At 46.7% G+C, this 13,299-nt stretch overlaps 2 protein-coding genes across 2 annotated transcripts; both read right to left on the bottom strand.

The window, feature by feature from the left end:
• Positions 1-249: 249 nt before the first annotated feature.
• Positions 250-830, bottom strand: LOC109744200 (pathogenesis-related protein PR-4-like). Its single transcript, XM_020303294.2, has 2 exons — positions 531-830; positions 250-420 (listed from the first exon to the last, which is right to left on the bottom strand). The coding sequence occupies exons 1-2, from the start codon at positions 828-830 to the stop codon at positions 250-252; spliced, it is 471 nt and encodes a 156-aa protein (XP_020158883.2).
• A 3,223-nt stretch (positions 831-4,053) lies between these two features.
• Positions 4,054-7,453, bottom strand: LOC109744202 (triacylglycerol lipase OBL1). The gene is made up of 4 exons (XM_020303296.4): positions 6,895-7,453; positions 5,615-5,842; positions 4,863-5,497; positions 4,054-4,445 (listed from the first exon to the last, which is right to left on the bottom strand). The coding sequence occupies exons 1-4, from the start codon at positions 7,232-7,234 to the stop codon at positions 4,176-4,178; spliced, it is 1,473 nt and encodes a 490-aa protein (XP_020158885.1). The 5' UTR covers positions 7,235-7,453; the 3' UTR covers positions 4,054-4,175.
• Between the last annotated feature and the right edge of the window lie 5,846 nt (positions 7,454-13,299).

Genomic DNA, 13,299 nt, shown 5'->3' with positions numbered 1-13,299 from the left:
CCAATAGCAACTTAGCACGTTACATGTCTTGTCGATGTGATATTAATATAATTTACTTGCCATGACTTGTGAGTACATGAAAAGGAGATGCTATTCAGAATCGGAAAACAACATGTGCTGCAGGCCTCGAAGCCGACATACTACTGATTTTGGTTGCGTTCTATTCTTGCATGGGCTACTTATCTTCATGCATATTTATTGGGTGCAACGAGCATAATTATGTGTAGCATGCGGTGATCTCGAGAACGATCAGTCTTGGCAGCCGACGAACTCGTAGTCGACGATGAGGTGGCCGTTGGCGACGCCGCCTCCGTCGGTGTCGATCCGGCGGAACACGGCGGCGTCAAGGTCGAGCCCGCCGTTGTCGCACTGGTCCACCACCCTCGCCACCGTCCGCGCGCCCGTCGCCCTGTTCGTCACCTGGCGACACATGTCCCACCGATCAAACAACACGCGATCCATAATAAAGCTAACCATTTTCTCATGGAAATCATCCATGGACGGAGATCGAAAAGCATATGAGTACGTACCTTGAGGCAGCGACCGCAGGACGACTGGCCGTGCGCCCCGGCAGGGCCGCAGAACGCCGTCCAGCCGAACCTCTGCCGCCACGCCAGCGGCTTGTCGGCGTCCCACGTCGCGCAGTAGACGCTGGCGACGCGCAGGTCCCAGTTGATCTTCTCTGGGTTGTACAGGTTGTACGTCGCCGCCACGCCGCTCGCTCGCTGCGCCGCCGCCCCGTTGGCGGACAGGCAGACCATGACCAATGCCATGAGAACCAACACCAACACCGGCATCCTCGTGCCACCGACGGCGACCTCCATTGCCATGCCTCTTTCTAGCTAGTTACTGCAGCAGCTAGTTATTAGTGCCTAATTGGCCAATCAGCTGCTGCTAATGTGGTACTTGAGTAGTTGTGTATTGCTCAGTTTGCGATTGGCCGTATTTATAGACTCTGATTCTGACACCAGCTTCAAGCTGGGGATTGTAATCATCGCCTCCACTTGATTATAATTTTAATCTCGGTAAGCATGCACCTGCAGTGTATGTATCAAATTAGTACTATAGTTTATTCGATGCGACATAAGAGGTTACACAAACTATGCTTTGGTCACTTAAACTCATGCTGTGAGTTTGTTGTTTAGCTTTTCCAAGATACGAAAATATACAAGTATTTCTCCTTATGTTGCTTCAATGATGTGAGTGCGCCAAATCTTTGCCTCGGTTGATTGTGACCTTTGTCAATTCCAAGTTGCTCATTGGACAAAGGTGCTTCAAAGTTTATGCCAATAATTTGTACTCAGTGTTGGCACTGGCCTCTCCTTTTTTTTTCATTTGCAAATGATTCACCTTATGTTCTTCGTAAATAGCGTTCCAGTCTGCCTAATGTTTTTAGAATAACCAACAACCAATTAAGTATATTTACATCCTAATATTACTTCGCCATGTTGTTGTAGTTTTGTTTCTTAATGGATGCATTCTTCAATCATCTTAATTTTGTTTCTGTTAAAGAGCTTAGATTAAAACTCGACTCAACTTGTTAGTAATCAAGTTCAAGTCGAGTCGAGCCGCAAGTTTCTGAGTTTAAATTCAGCCTTACTGGAGGTATTGGACTGCATCTCAGTTTTAATTGCAACCCTCAAGTATCAACCTCTGTGAAAGAGCCACCACGCCATCATCAAAACTGCTTGAGATATAGAAGTTTTTGTAATTATTTTGTCAGCTTTCTAAATGATGCTTTTCTCGTTATGTTTCAACAAGGATGATTGTATCCGACAATGATATGTGAACGCCAAATCCTTGCTTTGGTTGTTTGTGAGACGTGTTGCCAATTCCATGTTGCTCATTGGTTAATTGTGTTTCAAAAAACTTATGCTAGGAATTTTTAGTCATTGTTGACGTCAGCTCTCTCTTTTTGTTAGTTTTGCAGCTGATCGTTGGCACTAAAATTTACTGGTTCTTATATTAACCTGCATTTATTTGCCTACTTGCATGGATAGCTAGGCAAATGAAAGCTTCCCATCTGTATTTTTCTTCTTACATTACCGCTGATAACAGGCAATGATAAAACTGAGAGAGATCAACCAAATGTGGTTACTATAAGAGTTGAGTAACTCTCAAAAGAAAATATAAGAGTTGAGCTGCCAGTCCGCATCAGCTAGGTAATACACGCTGGCTGTTTGGATCACATATCAACCGCATATGCAAGTAAATATGACACGTCAATCTTAACAAATTTGACGGTCAGTGACCAGCATTTAAGCAATGCATAACATAAGTTACACCACCAAGTGAAACATAGGACGAAATAGGCTCATTGTAAGTGATGTTACCTCTATTAGCACTTATTTTTCCTGAAATTCCCTTAGTTTTTTCTTCCTCCGATCCACGAATGGTAGTTTTGGAAAGGAAGTTCACTTGTTCGTTAGGCTGTGAGTGTAGTTGTCATGTGGCCATAATAGGAGGCTTCCAATTAGAGTGGCCCAGGCGCCCAGCCTGGGTCGCTCTGGGGGAGGGGAGTGTGAGGCCCTCTCTTCTCGCTAGAGGATGGCGGCGGTGGGGCTGCCTTCTCATGCGAGGAGCTCTCCTGATCATATGCCTGCGATGTACAAGATGGGGCTTGGATGCCGAGACGGTCATGCCACAGTGTCGCGTGGGCAGCGGCGGATGGCATGGATGGCCTTCTGCGCCTAGATGTTGTTCTTTTAGGGTTGTCTATGTGTAGTGATCGATTGTTAGCTTCGTCTCGGAGGTTGATCGGTGGCCTAGTCAGCGCTGATGTGGTAGCCATGGTGGCGACATGAAGTGATGCAGCGACAGTTCGGGGTGGTGCGGCTACGGTCTGTGACGACCATGAAGTTTACGTTGTGCCTCGGCACGTTGTAATCATCGGCCTCTACCAAAGTGGCTCTGGAGCACGCGAGTGAGTTGAACCTGCTGATGACGTTCGGCTCTCCGCGTTCTATGATAGTTTTGTCTTTGTAAGCATGAATTTGGGCGAATGTCCATGTTAGGGATATGCATGGAAGCATGCAGCTGCCTCCATGCATGTATGCATGGAACAGTTGATTTCAATTTCTCTTGATCAGGGTGTGTGTGCCCCTCCATGGGCAACAAACGATGATTTTGCTTTGGTGGTGCCTTTTGAGCACTGGGTTTAAAACCAAGGTCTGGCTTTCCGTGGTTGCACCCCGCAATGGTTGTGTTTATGCGTGGTATCCCTGTTTTTCTTTGTGGGGGACATTGTATCCTTGTTGAAGACATTTCTTTGGAATCTACTAAGACATGCTCTTCAAGGTGAAAACCCAAACTATGGCCCTTAGTGGTGGGATTCGACGACACTGGCGCCTGCACATCATTTCTTTCTTGGAGGCGCTGCTTTTGAAAATCCTTTTCGTAGTTCGTGTGTTATATAGGACTGTAGATGTTGTTGTTGCTTATCTGTTCTAAGTTGTCAACTGTGCCGAGTTTTTGCCCTTCCTCTTCTTTTAACCTTTTTGATTGTGCGCATCTTTGATGTCTCGATTTGATGTTGGGCCAGCTATAATTGGTATCATCTTAACATTAATATATTATACCCTTTACTGGAAAGGGTGTGTCTAGAACTCAGTCGACTGAGACTTAACGAAGTCTCAGTCGAGTGATGTCAGCGTGTTTTTTTTTGCTACAAGCGGCATGACTGGATGCTACAAACGGCGACGAAAAATGTTGCGACGATATTGCAAGCAACAACAATAAATGATACAACCGTTCTAACTGAAATGCTACAACTGTCAATGAAGGATGTTGCAACCGATGAGATGACGTGATACAACCGATGAGGAACGACATGCTACAACCAACAAGACGAATGTCGCAACCATAGGAAAAAATGTTGCAAACGATGGCATAAAATGCTGCATGGTCGACTGAGACTTGGTTAAATCTCAGTCGACTGATTTTTAGCAAGCCCGTACTGGAAAATATGACCGTGGTAATAAGGAGGGTGCACGCATCGTAGACGAACTGTTATTAGCATGTCGACTGAATCATTTGCTCGAACAATGAACGATGGAACAAGAACAATTCAGATATATACATAGTTAGAGATGTTTAATCTGATTCTGAACTACAACCTCCGTCCGGAATTAATGACCATCGCAATTCCAAATGGAGGGAGTACTAAAAAAATAAAGTTACAATGGCTGCTCGGCTAGCTCCAGCGGCCCGAGCGACGCCGCCCCGAGCCTGGTGGCGTTGACGTAGTCCTGCGGCGCGTGCGGCGGCAGCCCCGGCATCACCAGCGCGGCGACCCTGGCCAGCCGCATCAACCACCCCTCAGTGTACTCCGGCCCCTCCGCGTAGCCGATGAGGAAGCTCCGGGCGAGCTCCCACCACGCGTTCACCAGCTTGGGCGCCACCGCCAGCACCGAGAAATAGTTCTTATTGGGCTCCTCCGCGGTCACCTGCTTTTCAAAATTCAAACCTGTCTGTCAGCTGGTACAGTCTTGGTGGGATCCACCAAGAAAATGAATCTGTGGTCTCTTATCCAAAAGTGCAGTGAGATGAGGTTCTTGCTTCTAAGCCATGATTTGCTTGCCTTGCCTTGAAAGTTTAATCCTGTTACAGCATCACATGCATTCCTTCTACTAGTATCTATCTATCCATCTTAAGTATTACCTCCTTCTCAAAAACACGTGTATAGATATATCTGTATCTAGACCAATGTAAGATAAGTAATTCAGGACGAAGGGGGTATAACATATTTTTTCTGGTAGTATCTGGTAGAGAAATGGTGCATTTCCTTGTTGCAAAAAAGAAAAAATCGATTTTGGAAAAAAAAAGAGATCCTTCAAAAAAATGAAGTGAGTGACTGGACGGACCTGTCCTCTGTAGAAGCTGTCGAAGTAGAGGCAGGTCCCGAAGTGCTTGAAGAGGAGGGTGGAGTCGTCGTAGGGCACACGGGGCACGATGTCGTTGCAGTAGACGAACCTGAAGTACCGGCTGGGGTTCTCTAGGTGCGGCGCCATGAACGCCCCGAGCCGCTCGTCGCCCACGCGGGGCTGCCCGAACGTGTACACGCCCTGCAGCCTCCCCAGCACGGCCTCCTCCCCGTGCAGCGCCAGCACCGTCGGGAACAGCACGGCCAGCGCGCCGCCCAGGCTGTGCCCGGCCACCGCGAACCGGGCGCCCGGGCTGCCGTCCAGGAACGCCCTGAGCCTCTCGCGGATGGCGTAATACGCGAACGGCCTGCCGTCGCCGGCGCCCGTGGGGTCGGCGACGTCCCTCGGCCAGCCGCCGCCGCGCCGCTGCAGGCCCAGCGCCTTCATGAAGCCGCCGTGGACGCGGCAGCCGGCGCCCGCGCCCGGGAGCTCGTACCAGGAGAAGTCCACGTCCGTGCACCACTGCTCCGTGTCGAACGGCTTGGTCCCGCAGAAGGCCACCACCGCCAGCGTCGCGTCCGGCGCTGGCGCGTCCGCCAGCATGAACGCCTGCGTCGTGTAGTCCCCCTCGAAGTCTGCAATGACGATATAGATCCACGCACCAGAGCGCGACACGCCATTAGTTAAGCCATGCACGCATGCATCGTCACGCATGAGATGACCGAAGATGGCGGAGTTGTTGGTTGGCTTACCGTTCCAGCAGTTGTAGAAGCCCAGGAACTCCATGTGCCAGTGGTTCTGGACGACGCTGCTGATGACGAGCTCGTTCTCGTAGGACAGCTTCGCCGCCATGATCGACAGGGCGGCGTGGTAGTTGCTGTCCCCGGGTTTGATCTTCTTGTCGAGCTCGACCCTCGTGTCGAGCAGCCCGATGCAGGATCGGTAGTTCAGGGACGCTCTGTCAGGCATTTTCACCTTCCCTGCAGTACCACACAACATACGTACTTTACTTGTCATTTTGTCACACGCAACTCGCTCTGTGAGTGTGTGACAATGTATATATCGGGGCAATAATTCTTAGAACTGGTGCTCAATCAATCAATTAGGGGTTGTCCTCTTCAGGACGCAATCGTCAACATTCGGAATAGTAAGCTGGACTGCTATTGCAGAATAGTATGATTCATCAGTTTCAAGTATGAAAAACGACCATTTATCAGTTTTTAGAAAACGACTTCTAATTTCTGGTTTTATGGTAGGCAGTCTCTAGTCAAAGACTGGTCCTGAAAATATGTGTTCTTAATTCGTTGAAGAATCAGCGGTTCAGCGGCACACAAGATACATATTAGCAGGTCAAAATCCAACATACTCCCTCAGTTTCTGTTTACCGTATGATACTCCTAATTGATAACTACGTATGACTTTCCACCCGCATACCAAGAGCTACGTTTTTTTATAGAAAAATAGGGAGTGATCCCCGGCTCCATTAACCAGAATGAAACCATGAGTAACCGTATATACCAAGAGTACTAAAATAAGTATGAACTCATAAATCTGCAAGGAGATATTAGTAGCTAGCTTGGAGGCACTCCTTTTCTTAGTTTGCATGGAGTAGCATCAAATTAATATGCAAGTTAGGTACTCCCTCCGTTTCACAATACATGACTTTCATTTATCAAAATATAGATGTATCTAGACATGTTTTAGTATATAGGTACATCCATTTTTGAACAAATAGAAGTCAAGTATTTTAAAACGGAGGGAGTAGGTTGGTTGATCGCATCGCTGCCGGTAAAATTGCAACGTAAGATTGCCCGAGGCTGCTGGAATGAATGTTCATGTCCACCCTTCGAACAAAATCAGCGGACAAGAGAACTAGTTGAAAGCGAAAGCATCATAAATACAATCAATCAAATCCATGGGGTCAAGAGACAACAGTTCGATCGATCCACCGGCCGTCCTTCCACAGGACGATCGATCGATGCTGATGACTGATGAAGAACAACGTACGCCAAATCGAACGTACGCGACGTACCATGCAGGGCGTTGGCGAGGAGCGGGAGGACGCCGCCGCCGTTCTCGTTGAGGAGGTTCATCCAGTACTCGGCCGCCCGCCCCAGCAGCGCCACGGGCCGCTTGGCCCACAGCAGCAGCATCTGCGCCACCAGCGACACGAACACGGCCCACCGCCGCCGCGCCGACCCGATCTCCGTGCCCGCGGGGCAGTCCACGGCGCCGTTCTCCGCGACGTTGGGCGACCACAGGAGGTGGACGAGGTCGCGCACCCCGCCCTTCTCCGGCCGCAGCTCCATGAAGTCGCCGTTGCAGAAGCCTCCTCCTCCTCCGCCGTCGACGCCATCGCCGTCGGAGGCCATGCCTAACGTTCGACGTCGGCACGACCGGAGCCGAGGACCTATCGGTCGACGGTGCGTAGGAAGGTGGGACGCGCGCGCGGTCGAACTGGTTGCCGTTCCGGCACGTCGTATATATAGAAGCAGTGTGAAAGATGGATGAAATTAATTACCGGACCATTTTTTATGGGAAACTCGACTGGTCAATCCATATCCTCGTTCAATAAATATGGGACTCTTATATTGCGAGAGATGGGCAGCTAGGTGGCCTGGCTGTGTTGCAAAAACCGCACGAAGTTATGAAAACAACAGAGAAATCCCGATTGGTTGGCATTGTTGTTATATCATTGTCTATGTCCATTATCATTGCCGACGTATATATAATCGGACGTACACTGGCTGTCAGAGGTACTACACACGAACACGACGGTGATAATGGAGCAGAGCCTTTGACTGGACGCGGACGCGAGGACGCAGCAAATGGATGGATGGATGCGCATGGAAGCAAGAGCATGGGAGTGGAAAGCTTATGCTTGGAAGCCACCTCCATGTCCACGACTAGAATGCTAGCTACCTAGCGGCTCTTGCTTGATTCCCTCACTGGTTGTTACGTGAGAGTTGGTACATGGAATGATGAATGATCGATGGGAATGTGGTCATTGTGGTGGGGCATGCATGGTCATGGCTAGCTAAGCTACCATTATATGCGCCTCTCCTTGCCGTGCAATTCGCGGGCTCCTGACGCGGAGAACATTTCGTCAGATATGGTGTGCGAGGGAAGGCCGTGGGACTGGGGAAACATTCGTTGAGTCGATATATACAAGAAGTTTCTAAGATATTTTTGCTAGGCTCGTAGATATTAAGTACATGTTTGGTTTGGTTCATGATTAATAATATTGCCACAGCTAGGCATAGAAGAAATGTCCCTCACATGCAAAGTGGGATGAACGAGATGGCCTCCGCAAACGTGGCAGCTGATTGGCAAAATACTCCTATAAAGGATGCTTGAGTACATGCCTCCTGGAGGCTTGTCCGCGTGAGAGTGCACTCCGTGACGTCCATTTTGCGTCGGCCTCGTGCCGCTAGCTCCCTGGGGAATTCTGCGTCGTCCGATCTGTCCGGACGTGCGACAGTCGCCCATCTTTCTGGGGTCCATGACACATGGGCCGCAGGCGTGATTGAAGATACCTCTCTGTAGTCGTTTTTGTCGTGCCCGCATGCGCCCTCTCGCGCGCTGCCCTGCGCAAGACGGAGAGGTTGGGTCACGTATGCGTCCTTATGGACGACTTTGCTCGTAGGCATGGGTTATTAGATCGGTGGTGTCTTACTGGGCGAGGCGCTGCACGGCAAGGGCAACCTCGAGGTGGACGTTCTCCGGTGCAACGGCGGCAGTCGCAGGGCCACTAGTGCGTGGAAGAGGTTATCGCCGTAGAGGTCAGTGAGGGTGGCGGGCAACGTGGAACCTAGGTGCTTGGGCTGAAGGCGTATGCTAGGTCGTCCATGAGCTTCGTGACGATGGTAAACTTGTCGGAGAAGGTGACGAAGGCCTCGTGGAACCAAGAGACGAAGCTGACATTGAAGAGGCCTTTCATCCTGGCGGCCGCCAGCACCATGCGGAGGCGTTGCTCGGTGCCGGGTTGTAGCCTGGCGTCATGGACCATCTGGCACAGCCGCCTGCTGCTTGCGAGGATCTCCTCCATGTGTCTGAATCCTGGGCACTTGATCTTGAGATTGGAGGAATCACTCTTTCCCTTGGTCTAGGTGTGTAGGTGCATGCAATTTTGTAAACTGATTCGAGTGGAGGGGCGCCTTATATGAGAGTGCAAGCTACGTCGTGTTCACATGTGTGTTGGCCATGTCGCCGAGGAGACTACTCCTTGATCCGTGCTATCCGGAATCGACTGGCTACATGCTGGTTCTCCCATCAGTTCCCTCGACATGCAGCCATTGTACGTATCAGGAATTGTTTCTCCTCGACTTCTTCACCCTCTCTTTCGTTTGAATTCAAACTGCAATCGTTTCACACTCTTTTTCAAATTTCACATCCTCCTTCAATAATCATGCTACTTTCACTCAAACTAGCCACGTACTCCTACCCATATAAGATATTCAATCTGTGTCATTTGTTTATGTTAACTATTATCCATGATATTATGTGAATGTGGACTGCACAACATTTAGCCCCTATGGACTTCAAGGATGTTACTATCATCGTGAAGCAGGGGAGTTGATGTATTATGGTGGCATAAGCTAAATTTGACTAGGAGTTGATTGAATTGAGTGAAATTATGGCTCAAATAAAATATTGGCATTATTCATAACCCTAAATTATCATTTAGGGATTATTCTGAAACCAAAATTGAGTGACAAAAATATGTGCTACATCATGTTTAATGTCATAAACTCTAAATATTGTTCAACCCTATAGTTAAATTGGGAACTAAAATTGAATCCTAAAAGAGTTAGGAATAGAATAAATATCCCAAAATAGGGTCACATTTATTTAGTTAATTTGGGCTGAAAATTATGTTCCGGAGTGCCAAATATCCTTTAAACCCTTATAAATTTTTCCCAAAAGGATTCAAGTGAATTTGATTTTTGAATCAATTCAAATTTAAAAAGGGAATAATTGAAATATTCCAAATAAGGCAACAAATTTATTAATATTTTGGGGGAAAATAATTTTCCCTTAGCCGTCAATATTATCTTGAGTCTGTGTAAAATTCCCAAAATGAATTGAGGCACTTTGGTTTTTTGAATCAATCGCAAATTCAAAAGGGAAAACAAAACAGAAAAAGGAAAGACAAATAAAAACGTAAACCTATCTAGCCCTAGCCACTAGGCCCAGCCCATTAGGCCTACCCCTACCTAATGCCTACCGTATCTAGCCCTAGCCACTAGGCCCAGCCCACTAGGCCTACCCCTACCTAATGCCTACGTGCGCAGCGCGACAACAATAGCGCAATGGTCGAGCCCATTTAACTCGGTTGAGTCTAACCGGCACAGAGGCATGACAGTTGTCCAATTTAAGCAATGATCAGCGGCTCCAAGCATTTATCCTATCCCTCTCGCCTTTGGGACACTGACCAGTAGGACCCACGCGCCAGGGTCATCCCTGACCTCCCGCAATGGTCGCGTGCACGACCAGGGCGCCCACAGATTGTGCATGCCCCACTATCCCCATGATTTCGAGCACGACAAGCCACACCTCCATGCCCATTTAAATTATCAGCCCCCCCACCTTCGCCAAAAGGTCCTTGGAAGCCCACAAAATCATTGCCAGGACACTGTGAATCAACCTCACGACACCACCTCTGTCGCCGTCATCTACCAACTATTCTGACAACTCCTTCCCTCGACCATTCGCATATGTTTAATGTACTCTGCATGCCCAGGAATGCTAGTGAGCACATTCTCAACCTCACCCGAACACTGCATCATCACGCAGACGATTCAGACGAGGTGAGACATCCCCTCCCCTTTCTGTTGCATGTCGACTTCTCGATGGCGCTTCGCATCCTCCTGACCACCTAATCTACCCGAGGGAGCCATAACTATCGAATTCGACTTAGTCCCAAAGCTTGTCGGAGCTAGCTCTGCTCCAACAGGTCACCACTGTCACCTGAGGACGCACTCGACGCATCCGAGGTCACCTCCAGACACGCCGCATCGCTCCACAGATAGCCTTGCCTTTCCTGTCACTGAGGATCACTAGAGAGGAACCCACGACGAATCTCGATCGTCATCACCACCGCCCACGTCGTCTCCAGAGAAATTGTGCCGCCCGGTGAGCTCTCGCTGCCTCAATCGTTCGATCATGCATGGACGACCAGGATTAGAAACTGGCTGAACTTGTATGAGCCAATAAGGCGTCGATAGGTGGCTGAAGCGGTAACGTCCAACCAGGATGTCCCACGTTGCCCACTAATCCGGGCTCTCCGAGGCTCATTAAATCTGAAGGCTGAGATTCATTCCCTTCCTTAAGAACTAGTGGATTTAAAATAAATAAAACAATGAACCCTGACACTTTTGCAGACTAGCCCCTTCTCTTAGAAATATCATAACTTTTTATCCACAACTCCTATTGAGGTGATTCTTTTTACATATTGAACCTCATGGAGTGCTCACCAGAACCAGTTACATTCAATTTTCCACATTTAAAACATGAATCTATTCAAATTGAATTAAAACCTTTAGTAGGCCCTAATTTGTAAGTTATGAATCCAATTTGAGTGAAACCTTTTGCACTATGTTCACATTGATCAGTAGTATCCAGCAGAGCAATAGTTTCACAAATTTTAACCTCTGAAAATAGAATTTATTCAAATTTGAATTCAAACTTCAATTGAACCTATTGAAAACCACAAACCCAAGTGGGTGAAACTTTTTGCAAAATGGTCCTGATAACTTAAAATTTTAAATGGACTCACTGAAATAAAAATGGGACAAACTAAATCTAAATTCAAATAAAACTGAAGCAGCGCAAGTGAAAAGTGGTGCTATGGCATAGGTTTTAGAATCAAATTCAAATTGATATTTAAGTTGATTATAACTTTTGATTTATGAATCTAAAATTAATGATTATTTTTGCTTTGTATTCCAAAAATTGAAAACATATTTTAGAACTAGTTTGACCCAAATTTGATTTAAGAAATTTAAACTTATTTGAATTCAAATTCAAACTTAATTTCAACAAAGAATGCAAACCACAAGTCCAGATCAATTGAGACTTCTTGGAAATGAATTTCACAAGTCAACATTGATCAAATCTATCCATTTGAAGCTAAATTCAACTTTTGAAATTTCAAATGCAAACTCAAATTGAATTAAAACTAAGTTTGAACCATAACTTTAAATCAAGTTAAAATTCAACTGAAACCTTGAATATGAATTCAAATGTGGGAATCCAAATAAAAAATTTGAATCATTTGAACCAATTAAGATTTATCAAATTGGAACCAAATTTAAATAAGAAGTTCAATTTGGAAACCAAATTAAATTTAAATATGAAATTCAAATTTTAATTAAACTTTAGTTGAACTTAAACCATAACACAAACACCAAATGAGATTAATTTATTTACACCTACATTATACACCCAACTTAGTTATGTTATTGTTGGTTGATTTGAATGGTATAGAATGGTTGTTTATGTGATTTATTTTTTACGATATATTGTTTGGAGAGGGAAGTGTAGCTTTGCCAAAAATCATGAGAGCAAAGGACTTCATCATTTGCTGGATTGTGTGTGTGTGTGTGTGTGTGGGTGGGTGGGTGCGTGCGTGCGTGTGTGAAGAACTTTAATTTCCAGTCAAGTTGCACTTGTGATAATACTTTCCCCATATTTCACTATGTTGCAATGATATGTTGAACCTAATGTAGGATAGCCATGTTTAGCATGATTTTGATGATCCTTGTTGCCACTTGGGCATCATTAATTTGTGTGATTATGTGCCCAGCTTTGCTACGGGATACGAGATTGAGTGTAACGCTCACGATGCGGCTATATCTCCCACGTGTCGAGGCACGACTTAGAGGCATAACCGCATTGTGGTTTTGTCGCAAAAAGGGTCATCTTCACACAATCCCATGTAATGAACAAGAATGGGATAACGAGAGTTGGCTTACAATCGCCACTTCACACAATACATAAATATAATTCATACATCATCCAAAATCCACACATAGACCGACTACGGTCAAATCCAAATGAAAATAAGATAACCCCAAATGCTAGATCCCCGATCGTCCCAACTGGGCTCCACTACTGATCATCAGGAAAAGAAACATAGTAACGACCACGTTCCTCATTGAACTCCCACTTGAGCTCGGTTGCGTCATCTGCACTGGCATCGTCGGCACCTGCAACTGTTTGGTAGAATCTGTGAGTCACGAGGACTTAGCAATCTCACACCCGCGAGATCAAGACCATTTAAGCTTATAGGAAAGGATGGTGTAATGAGGTGGAGCTGCAGCAGGCACTAAGCATATATGGTGGCTAACATATGCAAATGAGAGCGAGAAGAGAAGCAACGCAACGGTCGCGAAGCTAGAAATGATCAAGAAGTGATCCTGAAACTACTTACGCT

Source organism: Aegilops tauschii, chromosome 6 (assembly GCF_002575655.3).
Source record: "Aegilops tauschii subsp. strangulata cultivar AL8/78 chromosome 6, Aet v6.0, whole genome shotgun sequence".
NCBI lineage: Eukaryota > Viridiplantae > Streptophyta > Magnoliopsida > Poales > Poaceae > Aegilops > Aegilops tauschii.
This window is presented reverse-complemented; position numbering and strand designations above follow the sequence as displayed.